Below are 25,579 nucleotides of genomic sequence, written 5' to 3' on the forward strand. Positions count from 1 at the left end.
TTCGGGTGCTTCCAGGAAAAAAAGGAATCGCAGCCCAGCCTGGAAGACGGCATCTAACATGGGCAGCCTGTGACCTGCATGGGGCCATAGCTGTTTCAGACGTGTGCTGGCCCCGGGTGCTCTGCCTTTGCAAATCCAGCTGCAGGGAAGCAGCCTGCCTCGAGCTGCCTCTGCGCTCTCCTGCTGAGGTGGCGGGATGTGAGGGGGCTGTGCAATCCTGAGCAGTAGGTCTCACTTTTTGGGGGGTGACACCCTTTTAGGGGGAAGAGAGGATGAGAAATTTCTGAATAAAGTGGGTATACAAAGCTGCAGCATAAAGTAGCTGCAGAAGATGCAAGCTAATGGCATATCCTCTTGCTTATTAATTCTGAGCAACAGCCTTGCAAAATATTCCATTCTTCCCTTCCAAAAGCTGTCCTTGAGCAATGTATTTCCACAAAGTGGAGTGGAATATTTATTGTTTGTATGAGGTTGCAAGACTCTGAATTCCAGCAGCTACGTGTTCAACTTCAGTCTCTGGGAAAAGAGTCTGAGCAGCTGGACTGTTCAGATAGATAATATGTTGGAGGAGGTCTTCTGTTTGCTTTGGGGATAAATCAAGGGAAAATATTAAAAGTCTGGACTTCAGATAATGCTCTTCTGTTACAAGTAGTGGCATGGATTGCTATAGCACAAGTCTTGACAGGAGGACAGAAATTAAAAGCAACTCTAGATCTGATTAATTTTGTTTTTCTTTAAAGCACAAACATGTCTGGGGTGGACAGTCAAAGCAGAACACGGTGGCAGACAAGAATTTGTCCGCGGGGGTGGGTGCTGGCTCTAGTCTAACCTTTAAGCAGGGCTCCATCGACAGCTAATGGATGTTGCAGCAGCCTGTGTGTGGAATAATTTATGAATTTGGAAGAACACGATTGCATGAAGCGTGTGGGTGCACGCCAGCGGTTCGCAAACCTCTGCCAATGGTCTTGGGAGCAGTGGGAGTGCTGCAGGCAAAGTAACATTGGAGGGAGTCAGAGTAATACCTGGACATGTCATACTTAATTCCTAAAAACTGCCCCTTCTGCAGAGCAGTGCCAGGCTCCAGGGAGAGCACTCTACAGGGAGACGGGTGAGCAGACATGTATTAAACCTGAGTATTCTTCCTATGTTGAACAAGATGTAGGAAGCAAGAGGGCTGAACGTCCTACAGGGAGGGATTGCAGGTACAGACTCTTCCCAAGCAGCCTTTACACCATCTCTGTTAAATAGGAGGACAATCCCGGTAGTGCGGGTACTTTTGACTGTCCGGTGAGTGTGTGGTCTCACGGCTTCATCTCACAGCGTGCAGGTGCAGTTGCAGACCTCACATCTGGCTCATGAGCTTGGTGTTGGGCACCTTTTTTGCAGCTTAGTAAAATGAAGCCTTGCCTTAGCACCAGACTCGAGAGCCAGATGGGAACCCGGCAGCACTTGTGTGCCTGTTTCCACCTCTTTGGCCTCCTACCTTTAATTAAAGTGGTGCGGCACTGCATGAGAGCAGGACTGAGATACCTAGAGCTAATGGCCCGGCTCCCAAAGGCGTTGGGGAACCTCGGTATGTGGATGGGGAGTCTGGGACAATTTGTAGGGTTGGGTCAGTGCCTGCCTCCCTAATTGTTGCTCCTTTGCTCTCTGCTTGTCCAGCAGCTCTGTGGCAGGGCTAAGAACAATATTAAAGCCTGGTGGTTTCCACTCATGCTGTTTTTAATAACAAAATGTACCCTTCCACCTCAGGAGCGCCAGAGATGATAGCTGCCCTTCTGCGAGCCCTCCAGGTCTCACTGTGTTTCTTTGCAAAGCTTTATGCGCACGACTGAGCTGTGAGAATAATTGTTGCAGGGTGGCCCCAGGCAGCTGCAGAGAGACGAGCTGGAGCTCATGAGTGTTACCTGGCACAGTTTTGCACCTAATGCCTCTAGATGTGGTGGCAAAATAGAGCAGGGCTTGCATCTGAGCAGCTGGCATGGGGACCTTCGCGCGCTCGCAGGCAGGGGTCACTGAGCAGCTCGGAGGCGAGTTCATGGTCCTCGGGTTATAGACCCCGCGTTCCCATAAAACATGCAGCGCCGTAAGTAAATCTTGGCTGTAGCGCACAGGGTCTCTTCCCCCTCTTGGAAGGCTTCGATAAGGAAACTTCTTGGAGTGGGTTTTTACGGCAGGCCTTTCCCTGGCAGAGCCGTGCTGCTGGGGAGCAGCAGAGCGAGCCGTGCCAGCAAGCATCCTCTTTGGTAGGAACTGTTATGTTAGCAGCTATCCCCATGCTTTTGGCAAAATTAAACCCTGTTCGTGCTTGGCGTGCTCCACAGGGAGCGCGAGGCCAGTGACGCCTCCCAGGTACGGGATGCCTGTGTGGCACAGCGGCTCTGCAGGGGCGCTTGGGGACGGCGTGGGGCTGCGCAGCCCTGGCTGCGGTGCTGATCCTTTCGAAAGCCTCAGATGGCTCATTTGCTCTGCTAACCAAGCCTGTACTTTTACCTGGCGTGAAAGCGTACTAGGCCCCCTTGCCTGCCCCCAGGCTGGGTGCTGCTCCTAGGCTATGCGTAAGCAACTGCTCGCTGCTTCTCTCGTTGCAAAAGTCAGTGCTTTACACTGGACAGAATGAAATGCGGTGTAATGCCCAAATGCGCTGCAGCTTTGACATGTACTGTGAGATTGCTGAACGTACAAACCTGCCAGGGAATGTGCTGGGGCTGAGACGATTTGAAATACAGCTATAGGAAGGCTGGTTTTGGATGGAACTATTGCATGGAGGAGGGGAAAAAAGCTCTAAAGTGATGGCAGGAGGCATGGGAAAAAATCCAGTGACTAGAAAGTATGTTTCATTTTATTTTAAAGACATGCAAGCCCTTGTGATTTGATCAGGTCAAAAGGCTAAAGGTGTGTGTTGTATTTCGATAAAAGTTTTTTAGGGAGATTTCAGTCCGACTTCCACAGCACAGAGAGCTACCGAATGAGCACCGCATCTGGTAATTCCTCTTGGACCGTGGTAAATGGCACTAAGTTGCTGACGTAACCCAGTGGGTTAGAGGCCTTGCCGATGATCTGCTCACAGAGCTAGGGACGTGTCTCGTTTGGTCTGAGGGGTATTACAATAATCTTGGGAAACCAGGGAGGATATAGGGGTATTGGTTAGCAAGTTAGTCACAGCATCTATTGAGCGCCAATTAAATGTATATGGTGGTGGTAATACGTGGTTGCTTCTCCAAATTTATAAATCCATTTGCTATTTAATGCCCTTAGGTATGTGACTGTAATGCCTGTTATCAGCTCACCTCATGGATGATACTGGCTGTGTTCTTGGAGCCTGAAGCAGGGGTTGCTGCTCCTTGCTGGCCTGAGAGGAAAATCCGGAGCAAGTCCCAAGCAGTCAGAGCTGTTTCCTTTCTGTGTACCCTAAGACTGTTTCCTGAGAACAGGCTTGCAGAGCATGGGGCTCTTAGTCTGGGAAAGCCTTTGGCGTGTGGGTGTTGTGGGGTTTTTTTTGTTCCTTTCCCCTTCAGGTTAGTGTGCAAGATGTTTCCTGAGGTTTGGGGAATTTTTTTTGTTGTGTGTCGTTTTTTCTTGTTTGTTTTTTGTTTTTTTTTGTTGTTGTTCCAGATGGTGAGTAGACTTTATGCACAGAGTGGTGTGCATCTGATGGAGGGTTAAGCCCTTTAAAGCTGATACTGGGTTTTGGATTGAGCTCTGAGCATTATTTTTATAAATAAGAATAGTATATTATAGCTACAGGATGTATTCAATCAGTGCCTGGAATTTGTCCATTAATGTCAGCTTGTTTATAGAAATACCATTAATACTTCCCTTTGGGAGTTTTGCTTCTCTACCTGTAATTGTTCAAAATAACACCTTGTGTTAATAAAACTTAAGGAGAATTAGAAGAAAAATATTTTTCTCTCTCCTTTTTGCCTATGCTATGTGTTTATATTCAGTTCCCCTTGGGCTTCTGTTTTGGGGGGTGTGTATATATTGCTCTTTCTACAGCAACGACAGAAATGGACAAAAAAACAAGCGAAAACAAAAAATGTGCTTATGGAAATATGCTGGTTGGCTGGAGATTCAGGGGTTGGTAGCATCTGAAACTACTTGCATGAGGGCAAGTGTGGGACCTTGGGGTTTTATTAATTTATATTTCATTTCATGTTGGACTGTTTTGAAGAGATTTTTTTCCCCCCTTCCAAACCCCAGGAATTTTGTGTGGCTTTTTTCTCTTTCTTTTTTTTATTTTTTTTAGGACTGCTGATGCATAGTTAGTGTTTGTGGGGAAATTCAGCACGAGATTAGCCTCCTCTCCTAACAAATGAGCTTCCTCCGCTGAAGTCCAGATATGCTTCTTAGGAACTCACAGGGGATATTCAGCAGCACCACTGAGCTTGGGACATGTGCAAGCAGATAAAAGGCGGCGGTAAATACAACACTGCCTTCAGGAAACTCAGCCCCTAATGAGTTTTGGTGTCTAGCAGGTCTGACACAGTAACGCTGCTGTGCTGCACTTCATGGCCAGAGAGCAAGAGTCTCCTGGATGCTTTCCTTTCTCCTTGCTTATGCCAAACCCTATCTGAATCCTCTGGCTGATGTTAATTGCTGTTCTTGCACTGACTTCGTGGGCAGGATCCTATCCTGCAGTCGCCAAGAGTCTGGTTCCAGAGACTTGCAGCAGGGTGAAATGGGCAATGAGAAAAGGGGACTGGAGTGTGATTGGTGTGGTGTTGCTTTGAGCCTCCAAAGCCCCTGCTCCGTTAGCTGCTGGGAGGAATTGCGGCCTCTCCCCTTGGGGTTGGATTTCTTTAGGAGAGAAACTGTAGCCCCCAGAGGTGCTTGCTTGTAGGGTTTCCTGAAGAGAGGGACTTGTGAAAGGCCTCGTGGGCCCCACTTTCTCATGTAGCAACTTATGCCAGCTCTGTGTCTGGCTTTATTTGCGTTATTAGGATTTAAGTAATAAATTTGCTTGAAACCCTAGATGGGAAGTTGCTGTTTTGCCAGCACTCTGTTGCCGAAGATGATTTCTCCTGGCTGGGTTTCTAGTCTGCATGGCAGGTGATGAAGCTGCTACTGCACACTCAAGTGCTGTTCTTGTTTTCCTGATGGGTTATCATCCATGACTTAGTTTTTTATTTTAAGCCTGATGTTTGCTTTTATATAGGCTTTAGGGATTTTTATAGTACAGTGCAAGATGTAAAATGAGTAGTCATTGCAGACTGTGTTAGGTTTCGGTGAAAATTTGTTCTGTTGGTAAGATGGTCTTTGCAAAAATGCATATTTACAGTATTAAGCGTAACCCCACAGCCAAGGCAGCGTCTTGTTCTCTGGGTTTCTGGGGGGGCCTGTGAAGTGCTAACCTCAAGGCTGCCCCTAAAATTCCCATGGCTACACACCGTTCTGCTGCACTCCCTTGCTTGTCTCTACCGCGCGGTGAGGCAGTGTGCTTGGCCGTCTTCAGCGTGAATATTGCATGGTCGGTGAGTCGGGTCCGAGTGCCGTGGTGGAGGAGAGCCATGGCTTCCTAGTGAAGTGCCTCCACTAAGGAGCCATCCTTATTCACCCATGCCATGACACAGCTTTGTAAAGCAGCAGCTGGCAGACAGTTTTCAGATGTCCAAACCTGTGCCCGTGCTTGCTTGGAGACCCCATAAACGTACTGAGATTTTAGAGGAGGCCACGTAGAGGGCTCTGTTGTGAGGCTGGCTGCTTGGAAATCGGTAGCATCTGGGAGGAAAGCCTGGCAGCAAAGTTTAAGCCCTAGCAAAAAAGAGTGTGAGAGGAAATAGAGGCTGGGAGAAGAGCGAAAGTCTTCTTAGGGCTTTAGCTGAGGCCGCAGCTCGTACGTGATGCCAAACCTTCCCTTAGTCATCACCAAGCCTGTTTATAGCACTCAGGCCAGGTGGGTGTGAATCCGCAGCCGTTTCGAAATGGTAGGTTTGTCTGCGCCCGTGCGTTTTCCTCGGAAGCTGGGGATCAGATTTCCCTCGCATTTAGCCGTTGTTATTTTGGTTGCCCACTAGCTGTTTCTGTCTGACTACAGGTCAAGGCGTGGCAAAATACGGCCAAAATATGTGTCTGTTTCTTACCCAGAATGCCACAGAGTTATCTCCTTTTCTAGCTCCTTTTCCTTGGCAGCCCTTCCCTCCTAGACATCTCTCACAAAGACAAGGTTTCTTCTTTTACTCTGGGTTATAAAAGTTAAGTTTTGCAGCTGTACTAAAATGTGTCTTCTCCTGCTAAGGAGCACCTTGCTACTAAGCAAGCGGCATTAAGGAAGTCATCGTGGTTGTACAGGTGAACAAGCAAAACTGAGGTGAATGCTGGAGTTGAATTTGCTGAGCTTGGACCGGTGGCGTGTGGCATGGGTCAGCTCGGCCAGCATCTCGGAGGGCATGAGAGCTGCAAGCCAAAATGTGGCTAGGAGCCACGCAAGTGCTGGGAGGGTCAGAAGTGGGGAACGATGGCCACACCAGGGAGGTGCCACGTGCCTGGGCTGGGCTCCCGTCGGGGACCCAGCGGTCAGTGCTGACCAGCCTTCCCGTTGTGTTTCTTTACGCAGCTGGGGTTGTGCCTCCATCCCCTACTCTCTGCACCGGCACAGACTTGCCGCCTGTCACCAGGATCCAGCCCTGGGGTGGAAACTGTATTTGAACAGCTTGGGAACGTGGTACGTCCCATGAGCTGTGGCATGGCCTGATTGCTGGTATCATATTTGTAATTGCACCGATGAAACTATTTATTTTATTCCCAAGGATTTCCTGCCGCAGTAATTGAGGTGTTTGGAAAATAGGTCCCTGCAGTAGAAACTTGTCAGGCAAAGGCTAATGGTAGGTGTCACCCCTCCCTGCATCCAGGCACTGCCTGCCTGTGGAAGGCTGGGTGTTGCCAGCGGGCCACATTTCCCTGCGGGAAAGCCTTGCCTTGCTCCAGTGTGGTGGCATCTGCTTGAGGCTCCCTCGGAGGCCGGGGTACTCGGAGGGGCCCGGAGGAGGGAGGAGACTGCGTTGCTGTCAGCCTGCTTTGTGAATGGCCGAAGAGGTCTTTCTGTGAAAAAAGCCTCTGCTTTCCTGGTGCCTTCAGAGGGGTCCAGTCTTGCCAGCAAACCCCCTCCTTGTAGCCCTGACTGCGGTGCCCTGCAGCTGGTGAGGCAGGAGATGAGACCAGCCGGGACCGCAGGAGCCCCATGCCAAGGCCGATCGGCTGCGCTGTCAGGAGCCTCTTGAGTTACTGTGCCGTGGCAGTGCGGGGAAGGGAGGCGGCACAGCATTTCTCTGCCTCGGCTGTAGCGTCTGCGAAGCCTCGTTCCGGCTGACTTGTTCCAGATGGTAGGTAGCCGGCTTCATTTGGGCTGTCTTCGCTCGCTTGCTGACGCAGGCTCCTCCCGAGTTAATTTGCATGAAGTCAGGGGTCCCCAGGCTTTGCTGTCTGCAGTCATGGAGGTCTGATGCGTGGGGTGGGGGAGGCAGGGAGAAACTTGGTGTTTTCTCTACTTCAGCACTAGCCAGGGCTGCCTCTGGCAGGAGACGTGATTTCAAGTCTCTTCCTTCCCTCTTGGCGGGATCTGCTTGGCAGAGCATCTCTGTGACTCTGTAGCCAGCTCCTCCTGCACGAGCAAGAAAACAGTATTTGGGCCACAGTTTGTCACGGGAACTGGCTTTCATTGCTGGTCTGGTTGTGATGAAGGCTGAGGACTGGATTTGGAGGGGGCAAAAATGTAGAGCGTAAGGGAGTGTGGTGGTACTGGAAAAGAGGCCTTGGTGGCCTCTGTGGTGGGAACTTGTGGTGCTCTCATGTTGCATTGTTTTTAATTAAAGTCAAGATGGGCTAGAATGCAAGAAAGCCCTTTTTTGATTTTCTTGGTGGGGGGACAGCTCAACATAAACTCCAATGCAGAAAAATAGATGCGGGACAGAGCAGGACTCTGCGGATATATGGTGGTTAGTTTAGATCTCTAGAATAAAAGGTTGGTGTTTGCTACAACCTGTAAACTAGGGCTGTAAAGCCTCTCCTTGCATTGCCTTGCTACTAGAGAGTTAATCCCTTCTTCTGGTGCTGCAAATGTTTATTTAGCTGTCTCCTTTATAATGCACTTCTGGAGCTCAAACGTTTTTGAGTGTCTGTTGGGCATTTGCTGGTGTCCTGTCCAGAGATTGCTGAGGACTTGGACAATCCCCAGGGTTGCAGTAGACATCGAATGCTTTTGCGATACTCCCCCTTTGCGAATGATGGATGTGGAGACCACTGTGGGAACATTCCTGTCCGCGGCCTGCCGGCGGGAAGGATGTTTTGTCTTGTGCTGCCTGTCGAGTCCAGAAATGCAAAGTATCTGTAGCGGTCTATCAGCGCAGCAAAATGCAAGGCGGAGGGAGAAAGCCTGGTGTAGTGTGGCCTCTACTCGCACCTCTTCCTAATGATACCAGTGTTATGACTGTGCCACAGACCGAGATCAGATCTGCTTTCCTCTGGAAGAGCTCTTGTGTCCAGTTAATATTTTTGGAAGGACAGTAAAATTGCTCAAGGCAACCACAGAAATTTTGAGTTAATGAGATGGAGGGAAGGAAGTATTTCAGCTAAAATGGGGAATAGCTCCTTGAAGCTATGTTGTATTTACGAAAATCTTTGTATTGGCTTTCCCAGATAACGGCAGGACAGTGAAGGCACTCGGGAAGCGGGTGAGGCATGTTGTTGCTGTTAAGTCAGTTAAGAGTATGAAGTCTGCAAACTAATGCTTCAAAATTGTCAGCTAAGTAATTCAGTAAACCTTGACCTTTTCCTCTCATGCAGATTTGATTCAGCTTAATTCTACTTTGAGTCCTGATGGAAATACAAAACTGCACACTAAGGTCAACACTGTTATTTGTAAACCATATTTTTCCTTGGTTGCTGACCTTTATTATTAATGAAGAATGATTTTGTGATGCCCTAGAAGAGCTCAGTGTGCCATGAAGGGCTAAACACACTGCCTTTTTTGTGAGGCATATGCCAAGCCTGTGAGTTAGCACTCAGAAATTGCCTTTCCTTAGAAATTAGATCATAACACACAAGTGCAAATCTAGTTTTGCTCCTTTGTTGCCATTTTATTTTGGGGGGTTTCTTGTTTTGTTTTTCTTGCTGCTTCTGCAGAACTGTACTCTAGTGTGTGCATTGCTGGTGGGAGGGAAAACCAGGACTCGTCTACATCTGAAATGTTTTCTCTGGCCTGCTATTTTGTATCCTGAGCTGTCATATGTGTGCGCATATAGCATCTGCCTTTAAGCAGAGGTGATCTGACAGTGGTTCGAAGCTTCCTTGGCAATGCAGTGCCAGCCAGGCTTCCCTGGGAGGCGGCAGTGTGGATCTAGCACTCACCGTGGCCGTGAAAGTCATGGTAGGGATTTCCCAAGGAGTGCGTTTACCTGCTTCCTTTAGGCCCTCCGGTAACTCCAAGCCCAAGACAAGCTCCCCATACGCTTGTCGTGTAAATGGGAAAACCATTGAGGCGTCAGCCTTGTTTAATATGAAGAGAATTGCTGTGGTAAATCTGAACTCTTTAGCCCAGGCTTGAAGACCACTGAATAGATGACTTGAAGCCACGTGCCTTATATACGCAGCCTTGTGGGCTCTGCTCGGAAATTGGGTCTGCTTTTTTGGTGTCTGTGTGCGGGGCAGTACCGTGCCGTGGCACCTGCCTGCCTGGGAGCAAGCCGGTGGGGGCACAGGGTGTTAGCTCGGGCCCTGCTCATACTTCCCAGGGCTCATGAGTTATCCTGGGCATGGTACTAGGCATCTTTCAGTTCTGGAGCCGGTTGAATGGGCGCAAAACGTGCCCTTGATGCGGGGCTGTGATTTCAGGAAAGAAAGCATGGGGTTAAGGGATTGCAAGCCAGCCCTGCTCTGCTAACCTAGCAAGGAAAGCTGCTGCTTTTCATGCTTGAAGCAGCCCTTAATTTGATTCAGGTACTGAAACAAGGCTGCCTTGTTAGAGTTTTACAAGCAAGCCCTGTGAGCTGCTTCCCTTTCTAAAAATCCTGGTGTTCTCCTCGGGTTGCGTTTGCCCCCGCCTGCGCTGGGGTTGGTGGAAGCTTGGGGAGGGCTTGGGGAAGACTTGGCCGTGGGTCAGATGCTGCGTTCCTGCATTGGCTGTTAGCGCTACCCGGTTGTGCCCCAGATGGCCCTCCCGGAGAGCTCCCAGCCAGCAGCCGCCGCGTTAGCGTAGCCGCAGGTCTCGCCGAGCTCGTCGATCACGCTGGCCTCCCCGTGCGAATGCCGTGCTGCGCTGGGGCTGCAGCTAAGGGCTGTTAGCAAAGACTGAGCCCACTTATTTAACGGCCTGCGATGCAGCTGTTCCAGGGCTATTTCGAGTGCGTGACAGTGGAAGACAGATGGAAATGGTAGTTGCTGATGCTTTTTTTTTTCGGTTTGGTTTCTTTTTCCCTCTCTGCTGTCTCGCCGGACTGGAATCCGTATCTGTGATGATGTGGGACTCTGTAGCCGGAAGGGTGAGGAAAAAACTGAAAAAACAGTATTTCCAAGGACTGCTTAACAACAAGCCTTCTTTCCACCTCCCAGCTAGCTTCTGCCTGTCTAATCTGAGTGGCTTTCAACTCCAATAAGATTAATTGTCCTCAAGTCTAACAAAAACGCAGCCTTCCCCCAGTATCGCTCTTCTCCAGCCAGTGTAAACTGGCCTGGTGTCACAAATTCGCTCGCCCGCTGTGCAGCACCTGGCGGGCTGCTGGGTCGGGGCTGGTGTGAAGGGCGCCCCAGCTTTCTCTGCTGAGCGGGGATGCCTGGGGACGCCCGAAGGGATGAATTTCCCTTTCCCCCATGCGGCACCTGGGAAGACAAAAAGGTGGAGAAATGGTAACGAATCGCAGGCGGTCTGGGAACATGAGCAGTGGAGCGTTTCAACCTGGGGAGCCTGGCACCGAGCAGTAACTCCAGGTTTTATTTCATCAGCTTCGTGCAAGGGTTCAAAAAGGCAGTTGCACGTTGTCCTGCTGACAGCAGAGAGATGGGCCGGCTGGAGCAAAGAGCATCTGGTTCTCATTGGGCTCTGCCTTCGCATGGTCTTCCTTCTTGTTTGTCGCCTTGTGCCTCTTCCCCCCTCCTTCCTTCCCTCGCTCCCTTTCTCTCTCTCTCTTTTTCCCCTCCTCCCTTCAGCGAGTTTACAAGTCTTGCTGGAATGCACATATGGTCCTTATCATCCCCAAAGTCCAGCTTTTTTTGCTGGTTAGCAATTTGTGACATCAGGGGCTGTTAGAGGCATTAGTCACTTTTACTCCAAATAGAAAGGTTCGTGGTTTTTGGAAACCTACAGAGGAAAATGTCTTTTATGTCAGTTCTTGGCATAAATGGAGCTGTTACTGCTCTGAGCTTGCGCTGACCTTTAGCCAAACATTTTGCCTGGAAGATAAATGTTCGTTCCCACTCTCTACAGCCACTTCTGAATTGTCAGATTTTGCTGACTTCCCTCTTCACAGAGGAACGCAACTGTATCCTTTTTCTCCATCCTCCCGCGGAGCCGCTGCCCAGTGCCAATGTAAGCAGCTCCCCCGGCCTCGCAGCCCCCCTCGCCTCCCCACCAGTGCGCCTTGGAGGCGCGGGGCAGTGGCGGCGCTCGGCTGCGGGGAGCCCGTCCTTGCCGCGTGGCAGGGGCCGCGGCTCGCCAGCGCGGGCCGGGGGGGCGGAGGTTTTTGACGCTGGGCATCGGGGAGGTGACCCGTGTGGAGCCGCGGCGGTTTGGGCCAGTGTGTTGGAAAAGGTGGCTGCAGAGAGGGTGTTGTTTTTCCCCCTCCTTCTCCTCCTCTCTGTGCCCTTCCCTCCACGCGTGTCTGTTCACTCCTGCACCCTGCATGTGTGCCTAGCCTTGTTGCTGTCCCCAGCATCATCCTGTGATCGATTTGGGGAGTTTGCTGGGGTAAGAAGGAAATGGGGGGTCCCTGTGAGGAGGAGTCAGTAGCCCACCTTGGACAGAGGGTGTTTCCTTCCCCATCAGCTCTGTGGTTTCTTGTCTGTGCTAACTGAAGTGTGTCCAGGACCACCCAGCCTTGAGGGTCCCATCCCATCCCGTCCCCCCTCAGTTTGCCTTGCCGACAGCCTCCTTTGGCCCCCGACTTCCCCAGATACCAACTCCTGTGACTGCAGAGCGGCTTTCTGTGCGAGGAGGGGCAGCCCGAGTCCCGTGCCTCCCCTCCCCTGGCAAGGGCTGCTGCTGGGGGCTTTGTTGGCCAAATTGCTTCCTGCCTTCCTCCCACAAGAAAACTTTTTTCCGCCCCCCCCATCGCAATGCTTCAGGGTTGAGAAGGAAATTAAAACAGGACGTTGAGAGCCTTCAGGAGTTCCCTGTGGGACCGCTGTGGTTACTGAGAGAGGGAGCCAAGGGTGGCATAGCGTTTTGACGGTCTTGCTTGCTGCTGGGAGCAGGGAGAGCTGGCTCTTTGCTATTTTAGGTGTTGCTGGAGGGCTGGGTAGGGCACTGCCCAAACTCGGCCTGCTCTATTAAGGAGCTGTCTGCTGCTAAGCAGCTACAGCCGGGGCCAGCTTCTGTCTGGGGAGAGCAAGATGGTTGAGCGAGGTGGAGCCGTGCGGGGCAATAGGCAGGGAGCTGCGGCAGCGAGTCACTGGGGCCGGTGGCAGGGCGGGAGGCGTTAGCCATCCAGCCTGCCTACCGCTCTGCTGCATCTTTACGGCTTGCGTGTGTATCATCACGCTGCAGATTCATGTGTCATGCCTTGCAAAGGGTCTGCTCTCGCTGTCGCGAACGGAGACCTCCCAGACATCAAGTAGCTTGCAGAGACATCTGCCCGAGTGTGCAGGCAGCCAGCAGCAGAAGCATGGAGACAGGAACTCCCCCTCCTCTGCTGGTGTCGCTGATGGTTATCCTAACAAAAACCAGTTCTTCCTTTCTTGATTAACTGATTGATTGCTGCAGGCTGTTTTCTTCTGGCGTGAATGCATGAGAGCTACTGAGAGGAGAGGAATTGTTCTTTCTCCCTTACACGTTTTGCCCCATATTATTACATGAGTTCTTTTGCCCAAGAATTAAGGGTTCAACCCTCATTTAAGTCTCTTTGAGGAAAGCGAGGTGGTTTGCGGGTGCCAGTTCAAGCAACTTAAATGGAGGGTTTAGCTTTGGTTTAGGGGGTTGGTTCTTTGTGCCTTGCTGGCCCAGGCCCTGGCTTTCAGGTTTAATGCAGGGAAAAGGTATAACAGATGCAGCTCTTGCCTGACTGCTCTTCATCTCTGTGCTCACTGCTGTCCCTGGGTCACTGTGTTGTCTGTGGACAGATTGCAGTAACCCTGAGCTCCTTTGCTTTGGATCCAGCATCTAAGATTGCTTCAGGAGCAGGGGAATGCATGCCTAGTAAGCAGGCAAAAATGTAGCTGGCCTGAGATGCTGACAACAATAAAAGCTTTCAGAATTTCTTCAAGGTTCCTCTGAAATCGTGTGGCCTCAAATAACTAAACACTTGCTTCATATTTGTGGTTTAGCTCAATATTTTACATACCAGCTTTTTTTTCCCCTCTTAAATTTGAGGCTCGTTTTTGTTTTCTTTAACTCTTCGGAGGCCGTGTGAAGCTGACCCCCAGCCGCCAGGAGCAGGGGAACGGGGGGGGGGATGGAGGGGAAGATTGAGCTGGCGGTCTTAAAGCAGAACGGGCTCAGCCGGGAGTGTGCTTGGGCCAGGGGACGAGCTGCTGCTGTTCGGACCTGGGTGAGGAGACGGGAGGGCAGAGCAGGGGGGATAAGCGCAGATGTCTCCGTGGAGCCTCTCTGCAGCCTCCTGGGAGCAAGGCTCCTCCGTAGCTGGGAGAAGAGTTGCTTGCTTCGTGGCAGATCAGCTACCAGCCACCGTCCTAAGCATGAGGACATGGCTCTGCTTTACGCTGCCTCCGGAGAAGTGACATGTTTCTGATTACCTTTATTTCCACCTCCCGATCTGCACGCAGACGTGCCGCTGCTGACTCCGGTGAGGAAAATAAGTTTGCATTTCCCTTTTTTCCTGCTAGCTCTGCCAAGCTGCTGTGGCTTAGGAGGAATGAGCTGAATCTCTCCCTGCACGTGCCTTGTCAGCCAAATAGTTTTGTAAAGCTTCACTGAATTGCATCCCCAGGCAAACCCCCTGGTGGCAACCGAGCATCCATTACAGCATTGCTTGACCTGTAAAACCTTTACCTTTAGGAGCTACATATGAAGAAAGACAGATCCTAAGTAGACTTGAAAGGGCTTGCAAACTCAGAGCGCTGTTTTTTTTTCTTTTAAAAGTAGCATTTTTTTTCCTCTTAAAATTGAGTGTGGAAAATGGAGGCCCTAGCAATCCATCTTTTTCTGGTGGTGGTACGTAGTAGACCCTTGGTCCTGGCTGTGCCTGTGGATCCGGAGGCTTGTCTCTGCTGTCCTTGCCCCTTCCTTTACCACGCCAGAGTAATAGGATCTGCAAGATTGTTGTTGACCCAAGAAATGTCAGTTCTTCAATGGGCTGTAGGTCATTTTCCAGAGCAACTTAGTGATCAACATCTTGTCCAAATAAACAAATGTGTATTTATCTATGTTACTTTACAGCTGTTGGAGGGTTAGTGTGCAACTCTGCATGCTTACGATCGCTTCCCGCTCACGTAAATGGTGTGTGGGGAGGGAGGAAAAGTTCCTCTTATAGTGTGGGGGCTCAGGAAAGGAGAAATGACTCTGTCCGAAGCCTTCAAAGAAAGTTTAAAAACAAAGACTGCTCTTGAGCTGTCTTTACACTCATTTTTTGAGACACTTGGTGAACAGACTTTTACCTTGTGGGCCCGAGGTCGCTGCTTCCATATGTGGTGAACGGTCTATGTGCTGATGTCCCTTAGCACAGGGTTAGGGGGGGAGTGACAGCTGATGGGTTGTTCTGGTCCGTGGGTGTATTTGCGGGGGTATTGCGGAAAGAGAGGAGCTGGGCTGAACCCGGAGGTGTGCTGCTGCTGGGCTCTCCGAATGCCCCGGGGAAAACCAGGAATTGCTTTGGGAAAAGGCCAGGGAGGCAGGGGGCCGATGTGCCTTTCCACGTGGGATCAAGCACCTGAGCAGCCCAGCCCACTCTTGCGGGAGCAGAGCCCTGTGCCGGGAGGAGAGAATCAGTGCTCTGCGCATTGCTGGCACGAAGCTCGCGCGGCTCCCCTGCTTTGCTGGGGGCACACGGGGCAGTTGCCGCATGTCAGCCTTTGACCGCTCTCCAAACGAAGGCACCCAGTTCCTGCTGGGATGGCTCGCTTGAGACCAAAAACTAACCCACTGACTCTTTTCTTGTTGCAGCAATTAATGGCCAGAGCAATGTGGCCGTCTGATTTAGCATCCTGTTGTTTTTAAAACATTTCTGTTTTGCCAGACTGAATGCATGAATCACTTTCTTCTTCTGCTAATTATACGCTGAGCAGTCACACTCGTTGGTCTCCAGCAGAGGTTTCCTTTCCATGTTGATAAAACCCGAGCCCACGAGCTCTTGAGTTTCGAACCATCTCTGTCCTTGCCGCGTGCCCCTGCAGCCCAAGAACGGCAGCGACCTTGGGCAGTTCCAGTTTTTTTTAGCTCAGCCCGGTGCAGTCAGGCTAACTGGTAGCAGGAGAAGCCAAAAAAGGTAATTCCAGAAGTAGTTTTGGCCACATGGGAAGCTTCGTGCCACTCACTGTGAAGGAAGTATCTGGGCCCTTCACCTAATTCTGGTGTAAAGGCAAAAATGTTCCACCCCTGCTGCAAGAGAGGAGAGACTAACCCAGTTAGCGGTCCCTAAGTGTCTGCCTGACAGCGCTTCCCTGGCGTATGTAACGGGTGTTTGGGGTAGGCAGAGCTGTATCCATGTGAATGGGCTTTGGGGGGGGGTCCAGGGTGGGAGTCAGGGTCCCCTCAGCTATTGCAAGTTGCTGCGGATGGCAACGGCCCCTTGCAGTCTTATGGAGCGGCATCCCCGGCAGGGCTGTGCCCTGGCAGAAGGGGCTGTGGAGCCTCGCGGGGGGGTTCTGCAGCTTCCAGCCTGCTCAGCCCGACTTCTGCCGTGGGGAGAGCTGCAGGAAGGGGGCAGGGGCCGTCTCCGTGTGACAGCATGCCTGTAGTTACCCGGGGGAGCAAGCTGGCCCCTAGAAGGGAGCGGATGCCAGGCTGCAGTGGTTCGACACTGTGCAGTGCGTGCACCTCTCCTCCTTCTGCCCAGGGAGGAGCAGCCTGTGTAACTGCTGGGTCTCTCCAAAAATAAGCCGGCTCCCTGGGCCCGGCTGCGTGTGCTGGAGCTGGCTGCCGCCTTGCACAGCACTTTAATTTGCCTCTGTGTGAGGGGGTGGCATTTGCCAGCTCTAGTCCTTTCAGCTCTTGCGCCTTGTCCAAAATGCATACCTGTGTTATCTCTGCAGAAATGCACCTGTCTTCTATATCCACGGTACCGAATGAGGTGTGCTGCAGTCTGGAGGCGACTGGCGGGGGGGGGGGGGCTGGAGCCCTGGGTGTGTGTTTCAGCTTCATCTCTGCCTGCGCCTTGGGCCCCTGAGCTCTTCCTGAAGGTTTTGGTGTTCCTGGCAGAAAACAGACTACATTTCTGCCTCCCATTATGCAGCACATCTTGTGCAAAACATTTGGAGTTGACAACTGTAGGGATGCTGTTTTTATTTCTTCCACTGTTGATGTTTGCCACTTACAGAAAAAGAAGAATAAAAAAAACCAAAACAAAAACCTGAGCAGCAAAAAATAACTGACACAGATGCAAGAGGTGACTCCAACTTCTGTTCCTGCTGAGTAACTGATGATGAGGCAGATACTTGCTTTCCTAAAATATCTCAGGGAAAGAGAGAGTGGTGCTGTGCTGAGGGAAGCTGAACACCCACCACTTTCTGTGCAGCTTGAGTCATGGGCACCTATTGCTTTTTGGGATGTACTCCAAGCTTCCTTCAGTTAATCCACCCAAGCCCACTGCTGTTTTAAAAATACTGATATCACAAGTACTCAATTTAACTCATTCATGTCACACTCAAATCTAGGGGTCTCCTTCCACTGTCTGGGACTTTTCCAGGAAAATCACTGTCATGGGTAAATGGTGATGATGGTCTGTTTGGGTTTATTTTTTACCCAACAGGAGTCAGGAGGGTAGCATCCCGTAATCACCTTGTGCTCCTTATGTATTGTGGGGATGCATATCCTTCTAGTACATGGAGGGGTGGAGGTGAGGAGTCCGGTATATTGGCCTTAAGCTTTCCTGTAAGACTGGTTGGGATGTGAAGGAAGAGAAGACTCAAATGTCAATTACAGGTGCCAAGCTCCATGTGCCAGCATGGCAAAGAAGAGCCCTTTGCCCCTGCCCCACTGCCCTTACTTATGGTGATGGTGCAGACTTGAAAGCTTTTTTGGTTTGGGGATTTTTTTGTTTGCTTTTATGTACTGTCTTTCTCGGAGTATTTTTTTCTCTCTCTTTTTTTTGTTTTTTGTTTTTTAATATCCTGTGTAACTTCCTTCTCACTGCAGTCAGCAGCAAGCCCATCAGCATCAAGGAGGCTTGTTGAGGGACTTGGCAGTTTCTAAAGGATTAACAACCCTGTGGTCTCACAGTGCGCTGTAGGTTTTGAGGAGGGAAGCAGGGATGCGCAGCCATCATGCAGGGAGCGGGAAGTTCTCCCCTGCCTTGGATTCTTATTTTGACAACTGGAGACTGGAGGCTTTGGACTAGGCATAGAAAAAGACAAATTTCATGGAGAAGAGGCTGGTTTAAACCAAGCCGAGGTTACCTATGGCTGTAATCTAGCTGAACAGGTATAACCTATGTGGAGTGACTCAGCTGGCAGTGTCTGGGACCGGGGAAAGGTAGCTGTCTTAAGATAGGGATGACAAACTTACTGTGGAAAAAGAGGTTGTGTGAAATGACAGTGGAGCTGCTTCTGGCACAGCAGTTTTTACCTGTGCTTGGGGCATTGGTGTGGCAGGAGGGGAGTGGGTCTGGAGGGGTGACTTCCAGCTCCAAGGCAGCTGAGTGAAGGGGGCCTGGGTTGCCTGGCCTGATTTTTTTCCTCCTAAAAATGGAGAAGGGCAGTGGGGCAGGATTGGTAGGTCGTGGGGGAAAGACTGGGCACGGTGCTCTGCCCTCTCACCTCATGTCAGGTGAGGGTGGTTGTAAAGCAAACCGTCTGCAGAGCTGCGTGCACACTTCTTTCCCTTCTGGCTAAGGCCCCTAAAAGACAGAAGGGCATTTAGCTGGCTTTAGAGGCATTGTTTAAGCAACATAAGCAATGTCCTGCTGTGGCCGTAGCAAAGTATTGCACCGTAAGCGCAGGGGTGTCCTATTTCCCTCCATCTGCTGTGAGGATAAAGTGGATTTGGCAAACTGAGCAAAGGAGAGCACAAGCTTGGCTCTCCACTTGCCTGCACTGATTTCCATGAGGAATACTGGTTTTGGAGTGGCAACCGTGGCCACGCTGCAACCTGCATTGCTCGGTTGTATGTTCTTTGGGAGAGCTGGCCAGACTGCATAGTTCGGGGAAGCTCCCGTCTCCAGCAAACTCTTCCGTCATTCCACGCTTCTTCCCAGGGCCGAGCACGGCCCCGCTCCCCGACAGGGGCATTCGGTGTGAGCTGCTGTCTGCTTTCCCTGTCACATGCCTTTCCGCTTGGCTTTGCAGAGCGATGACCTTAGGAACCTGTCCCTCTCCGGCCATGTGGGCTTCGACAGCCTCCCTGACCAGCTGGTCAACAAGTCAACGTCGCAGGGCTTCTGCTTCAACATCCTCTGCGTGGGTAAGTCGTCCCACACTGCTGAGCAGGCGTCCTCGTGCCAAGGGGTGTGCACGTGCTCACAAACTAAAAAGCTTTCTCCCTGCTCCAGAGGGTAAGATCTGAGCCTGTGGTGAGCGTAGCGGCAGGGAGCTAACAATTTTTTTTTCCCCAGAGCTGCTCCAGGGTAAAATCTAATATCCCTCTTTTCCTTTCCCCCTCCTTGCCCCTAGATTCACAATGTTGAAATTTCTAGGTGATGGAAATCTACCTTTTTGATATTGCTAAAGCCCATCTCTCCCCTCGGTCTACCCATAAGGAAACTGAGCTGACTTGGGAACTAAATAAATTTGTAAAAGAACCTTAGTTTGAATCTGCCTGTCTTTGGGTTGGGCTCAGAGGCTGTTTCTCAATAAATTGCACATCCCTTCTAGGCTTTGCCTGCCTGTCTCTTCATATTCATAGCTTCTCTGTTTGGAAGCGATGCCATTTTTAGTCTAAACCATGTACTTGAGAACAAAGCCTGTCACCTGTTCTTTGCTGTATTTAACCTGGGCGCTGCTCCTTGGTTTTCTAGCCTGAGTTATTGCGTTCCTTTTCCTGATTTTTTCAGAGCTGAGATACAGGGTGATACCTGGTTTTCTTAAATATGGGGAGATAGCTGTCATCTTTGCCCTCTCTGTGGCTGCCGGGCAGTTGGAAATCCATTGCTCAGCCCCAGGGAGCCGTGTGCCAAAGCTGCGTGACCTATTAGCGAACCTCTTCAAGATGTCCTCAGAAATGCGGTTCCGTGAACGGACAAAATAGGTGGACTTTGCTCTTAGTTTGGAATAGCAGTCCACAGACCGCTCCTCTCCATCCGTTGTTCATTTAAGCAGAATATAGCACCCCTTCTAATGAGCTACGTTAATTAGCTGGAAAAAAAATACAACCTTCAGACTGTGGCTTTCTGTGGCATGTAGGATTTCTGTCTGCAGTGCAGGCTAAGCCATCTGAAATGAGAATCTGGTGAACCAACTAGACTCCTCTCCATAGCTTTGTGTGTCTAAGGAGGAGATAAGAGAATGGCTCGTATTTCTGCACACTCAAGCTGCCAACCATCATGTGACTCTCCTAGCAGCATGAAACCATTTAAAATTCAGCAGGGAACATCCCGATTAGCAAGCAGTTCTTTGATCAAAATGGCATAAATTAATCGCCTTTTTCTCTTGCAGTAAATATTCCTCTGCTAGCATGATTTGATTTGCTTCCATTAACATAGCCAGTTGCTCTCTTTTCTCTTGTAAAATGTGCTGATCAAGTATTTTTAGCCCCAAATTGAAATTTCACACAAATTGCTGCAGTTGTCCAAATAGTAGAAATGTCCCCCTTAAAAACAAACTTCCAAAATTTCGTTTTGAGAAAGGATGCGATTAAGTTTGGCATGGTAACGTGAGGCAGGGCTGCATTCATATTAGCAGCTCACCAAGAAATGTAGCTGCAGAGATTAACAGAGCATGCTATCAGTTTAGGGCTGATCTTTTCACGTGGGTTACGCTCTGTGTGGGCCTACATTATAAGCTATCATCTTATGCGTGCTTGCTGTCTCCTCCCCACACACATTTTTTTTAAAGGCTTTCTTTATATCCTATAACTTCCCAGGCCAGGAATGCTGTGCCAAGTATCTCTCCTGTTGATTTTTTTTTGGATTGTAAATAATCACTTACTTTCCCAAGCCCGGTGCAAAAGCAGTCAGCTTTCCAATGTCAAAGCCAGCAAAATGAACTGTCGAGTAACACAGAGCAACAGGCAGTTGCTGAGTTAGTGACATTTGTTTATGTGGACACAGTTACTGCATGGTTTTCTGAGGTCTTCTAAGCAGCGGTTTTGCCTATTTTGAGACTCACATTTTCGTTGCAAGAGAGCTGCCTACACCCCAGGGAGACCCTTGAGGGCCATCCCTGATGCAGGGTCTGGCTTCATGGTGGTTTTTCATGCAGGTTTGAGTTTTGCAATCACTGCAGCTAAAACCTGTTTTCACACACAACACCTAAAAATTGTTTTTTGTGGAGATATACAGGTAAGGAGTATGTAAAGCATGAGTCAATCAAAGAGAAGTTTTGACTTAAAAATGAGATTTTTGGCTAATGCTTTCATACATGTTACTAATTGCACTGGGGATTAGTGAACCTGTAATAGTTTTTAAAGTTGTTATTTATGCAGTGTGATATTTCAGAATTTTTTTTACCTTTCTGTGTGCCTTGTCTAATCTGCCATTCTTAAAACCATAATGTCCTTTTGTTAGCTTACTGCCTTTACTTTAGGGAGTCTTGTAAAGCTCAGCCCACACTCTCCATTTCCACCTTTTCCCAGGGGGAATTGTAACAGTATTTTTACCAGGTGTGGGGGTGTGTGTGTTTGGGGGGTGGTGGTGGTGGTGAGAAATTACCCCCTTTCCTGAGGTGAGTGGTGCTTTGTATCTCTGGTGATGCCCCGTTCTATGTCCTTGCCTGTGGTTGCGCTGCACCTCCAATGAAAGCCCAGCCCACAGAAACCTGAGTTTCTCTTGCAACTCCCAGCGCAGCAGTTGAGCTCTTCACCTGCACTTGATGGCTTTTAGCGCTGGAGGCACTTGGTTTATCTTGATGCCTGTCGAAGTAATGGCCATCGTGCAGCAGGGGCTCATTTTGGATTCTCAGCCCCCGGTGCGGGGATGTCTGCAGCATGTGCTGCAGAGACCTGACTGTATGTGACTTGCGGAGGAAGTTAGTGCTGCCATCCCCTCTTAATGTCCGCAAAGTCCCCGGTTCGGTCCTGGGGGATTGGTAAAGATGGGGGCTGTCTCATAAGACATCTGTTCTTGCAGGGATTATTTTGCTTAGCCACATGCATGTAGCCCAATTCCATTGCTACCAGAGTGGAATAATTCCTTACCGAATGAACGTGCCTGAGAATGAGATGGGGAAAGGGGATCATGCAGTCCTAACGCTGCCTTTGTCTGCTCAGGCGAAACTGGCATCGGCAAGTCAACGTTGATGGACACTCTGTTCAACACGAAGTTTGAAAGCGAACCTGCCACGCACAACGAGCCTGGCGTGAGATTGAAAGCCAGGAGTTACGAGCTCCAGGAGAGTAACGTCCGTCTGAAGCTGACGATTGTTGACACAGTTGGATTTGGCGATCAGATTAACAAAGATGACAGGTAAATTGATTTCTGCACGGAGAAGGAGTCCTTGCGCTGATGTGCCCCAAGGTCAGAAGGGTTTGACCCCGTGTTGGGAGCAGGGCACATCCCTGCCGCTCCTGGGGGTCATTTCCTGATGATGGTATAGCAGCTAATATTGCTAACCCTGTGAGACAAGTAAATGTTAAAAGACACTGAAGTGAAGAACAAACAGATTAACTGAAAGATTACAAAACTGGAACTGCGTTTCTGCCCTCTTTGCCTCTGGCTGGCTTAGCTTAAGTCTTTGCTGGAATTGAAAGGTAAATATTTGAAAACCTGACTTCAAGTTGCAGTTGTGTTGCTATCTTTTGGGGAGCTGGAACTTGGATTATATATAGCTCCTGTTCATACCCTTTGATGATGTTCAAGCCCAGATGGGTTTGACTTTAGCCTAGGTGCTGATTTTCCTGTTGCGTGCATAAAGTAAATATTCTGGGCAGCTTGTCTTCTGGGCAGCCTACACAATCCCTTCTGTCTGTCCATATGGACTTTTGTTCTTGTGTTAAAACCAGTTATTCTGTGATCACAACTAATAAGATAATTAACACAATTTCTACAGCTTAGAGTCATACTTGTCCCCTTGTTGCAATAATCCCAGCTTCCCTTGTGGGGTTGTTTACGACCCTCTTCCTTGTGCCTGGCCAGGAGAGAGCACGCTGGCCAGCAGTGTGTGCCCTGGGCAAAAAGCTATTAGGGTGCTAGGGCTGGCAGGTAGGTGGACAGACGGACACTCGGCTAGGCTCTTTGATAATGCAAGCTTAAAAACAAACTTTGTACCAAAATCTCTGTTAGCATAGCGACTGAGCAGGTACCACTTCCTGTTCCACAATGAGAGCTTTTGTTTTTCAAAAGTTACCATTATTTAAAGTGATTTTATTTCTGGAATGCTTTCCTGCTTCCCGTGCTGACACCAAAATACTAAATGCGCTTGTTGTCCCTGCTCTGCTCCTCCTGCTCCTAACTAATGGCCCGTTCCATGCTGCAGAGCAGATGTGCAGAGAGGCACGCGTTGGCTGAAGGGGGCTCAGGCGTCAGGCGCTGCCATATGCTCTTCGGCAAGAACAAAAGCCGCTCAGAAGAGCAGCAGGTGCTCAGAGCGGGACGCTCTGGGGCTACTTGCTGTCTGCTGAATGAAGCAAATGCAAAGTGACCTGGCAGTAAGAGCTGGCAGCGGCGGTAGCAAAGCCCGTCCAGCTTCCCTCTCCTGCAGTTAGAGAGAGGGGTGGTCACAGGGTGGCAGGGTTTAGGGATGGCTTTTGTCCCACTGTGACCCAGCACAGCTGGGGACTTCTCACCTGTCACTGCAGTGGAGGTATTTCTTTGTGCACCTAGCTTGTCCTCCTGGTCCTTTTTCTGTCTAATTTTTACAGGGCTCTCTCCAGCATGACCTGCCCTGAGTAGATCTTTACTCCTTTTCTTGCAACGTCTCTCGTCTGAGGTTTTGGGGGTCTCCTGGTCAGAGACAGAGTTTCCAAAGGCAAAGGAACTGGCAGTGTTGCAAGCTCACCTAGCGAGATTTCTCGATACCTTCTGTGCCTGCGAACTAATGAACAGTGCTCAGTGGTCTCTCGTGGGTCTCCAGCATCCTGCCCCATGCAGGTGGCCCTCCTGCAGCACCAGCTGCCTTGGGTTGCACCCCTCGCTCACTAAATCACAGAAGAATCTGATGTACTTCACCCAGGGTTTTGAGCAACTGCTCAAACAGCTTCCCTGGCAGCTGGAGCGGAGAGGCCAGTCCAAAGCCTTGTTGGCTGCCTGGTGGAAAGCTGTTTCAGGAGGATATGGAAACTCCTGACCTCCTACTTCCTCCTCACAGCTGCTTTTTAAGGAGGACATAGGTGCAGCTATGAATCCAGCACTTGAGGCAGTGGCAATACTGTTTTGGTGCCTTGGACTCAGTGCCCTCCTTTGAGGGCTTTCTCGGGCTGGAGACCATGAGGACCACCCTCAAGGGGCTCTCCATGGATGGTAGAGCTTTGCGATCTGCAAAAATTTCCCTTCCAGAAGTACAATTAATTAGTCGAATCAGGGCATATTACACTGTGTCATCATTTTTGTCCCCACCAAAACTGTTCTCCCAAAGTGCACCCTCAGACAGTGCAGGGTTTGCTGAGCTTTGCTCACAGGCTTAATTCCTGAAAAGTGCTTTTTATCCCCATGTGAATTTCCCTTCCCTCTTTTAAAGTCACAGACAAGCTTTTGGGCAAATGCGAGTGACTGCAAAATGTATTCTCCAGAGTAGCAGCCATATGTGGTCTGACATGTACCTAAACCCCAGGGTCTCTGCCACTTTCTTTGGCTAACCTTGTCTCTAATCCCTCCCTGTGCACTCAGCGGAAACACACGCTTGATAAGGAGGGACTGCAGGTCGTGGAGGGAAGGTCCCAAGGCCACCATTGTCCCCATAATGTTCAGAGCACCTACGAGGCTTTCTGAGTGTTGTCCCAACAACAAATGCCCTGGCTTGCTCAGCTCTGCGTTCTCTCTCTCCTCAGCTACAAGCCCATAGTAGAATACATCGATGCGCAGTTCGAAGCCTACTTGCAAGAAGAACTGAAGATCAAACGCTCCCTGTTCAATTACCATGACACAAGGATTCACGCCTGCCTGTATTTCATTGCGCCAACCGGACACTCGCTGAAGTCCCTAGACTTGGTCACCATGAAGAAGCTCGACAGTAAGGTACTTGCTGCATGTGTTATGACCCAACCAGTGCTTTCATGACTTTCCCACGGGCTTAACCAAATTTGCCCAGAAAAATACTGACTATTTTTAGCAGAGGGTAATTACGGATGTGGTGTGTGAAAACCTTAGTGCCTTGGGCTAGCTGCTAGGTTGGGTCAGTCTGATTCAGACTCCGCAGAGATTTGATAAGAGTTTGGGCTCTCATCTTTTTCCAGTCCACTCTCCGGTGGTTTGAAAGTTGGCTGCTTGCTCCACAGCCACCCTGTAAAGATGGTAATCTGAGAGTGGAAAATGCTCTCTTTACTAGGGTGCCATGGCAGATCCTGGTTCTTACTGCTTTGCTGTGGGTTAACTCAGCCACGTTCGGTGACAGGTTCACTCAGAACTGAAAGATCAGCTGGCTGTTGAAAAAACAGAGAAGCGTGTTTTCCTATTTTGATCCATAAATAAGAATGAGGGATTGAAGTTGAGCTCTGCTGGACCCAGCACTCAGAAAGGCATGATTCCTTCCTCCGTTTCACTTTGTCCAATAAAATAATTAGGTTGCAGTGCAAAACTTGGTTTGAGTGTGTGTGATGGGGAGAAGTACATCCAGAACACTTAAGGTCATCTTATTAATCAGCGAAAAAGAAATCAAAATGCTGTGTCTGTGCGCTCTGACGGCATCCGGCTAGACACAAACAGTGATTTGAACTTCTGTGGCAAATGCAGTGTTATTCTAACCATGTAGATCTGATAAACAGAAAGCGTCTGAACAAATGTGTTACTCTGTATGCATTTTTTCAGTTATGCTCTTAATGAGCAAGAAGAGGAGCGAAACCTAGTATAAAGCATGGTGTCTTATTAGATGCTTGCAAGAAGACTTGATCCCTTTTAGGGAAAATAACTAAAGCACAAATGTAAAACAAAGCAGCATTTAAGCTGAGGTTTCTCTGTGCTTCTTTACATCATGATTAAGCAATTTAGATTGGTCCGTCTTGTGCTTTTGGCTCCTT

General features: G+C 49.8%; 1 protein-coding gene across 6 annotated transcripts in view; it reads left to right on the top strand.

Annotated features, from left to right (window-relative positions):
• Positions 1 to 25,579, top strand: part of SEPTIN11 (septin 11) — a 56,386-nt gene that overhangs the window by 9,530 nt on the left and 21,277 nt on the right. For 3 of the 6 annotated variants that reach the window (XM_064510441.1, XM_026103524.2, XM_064510440.1), the window contains exons 1-4: positions 10,437 to 10,475; positions 18,604 to 18,718; positions 21,680 to 21,875; positions 24,395 to 24,581. In XM_064510441.1, the coding sequence (XP_064366511.1) occupies positions 10,449 to 10,475; positions 18,604 to 18,718; positions 21,680 to 21,875; positions 24,395 to 24,581 (525 nt within the window). In that variant the 5' untranslated portion in view covers positions 10,437 to 10,448. Of the gene's footprint in view, positions 1 to 7,303; positions 7,323 to 10,436; positions 10,476 to 18,603; positions 18,719 to 21,679; positions 21,876 to 24,394; positions 24,582 to 25,579 lie in introns of those variants that run through there. The other 3 variants (XM_064510442.1, XM_064510443.1, XM_064510444.1) reach the window with 2 other exon arrangements.

This window comes from Dromaius novaehollandiae, chromosome 4, assembly GCF_036370855.1.
Source record: "Dromaius novaehollandiae isolate bDroNov1 chromosome 4, bDroNov1.hap1, whole genome shotgun sequence".
Lineage (NCBI taxonomy): Eukaryota > Metazoa > Chordata > Aves > Casuariiformes > Dromaiidae > Dromaius > Dromaius novaehollandiae.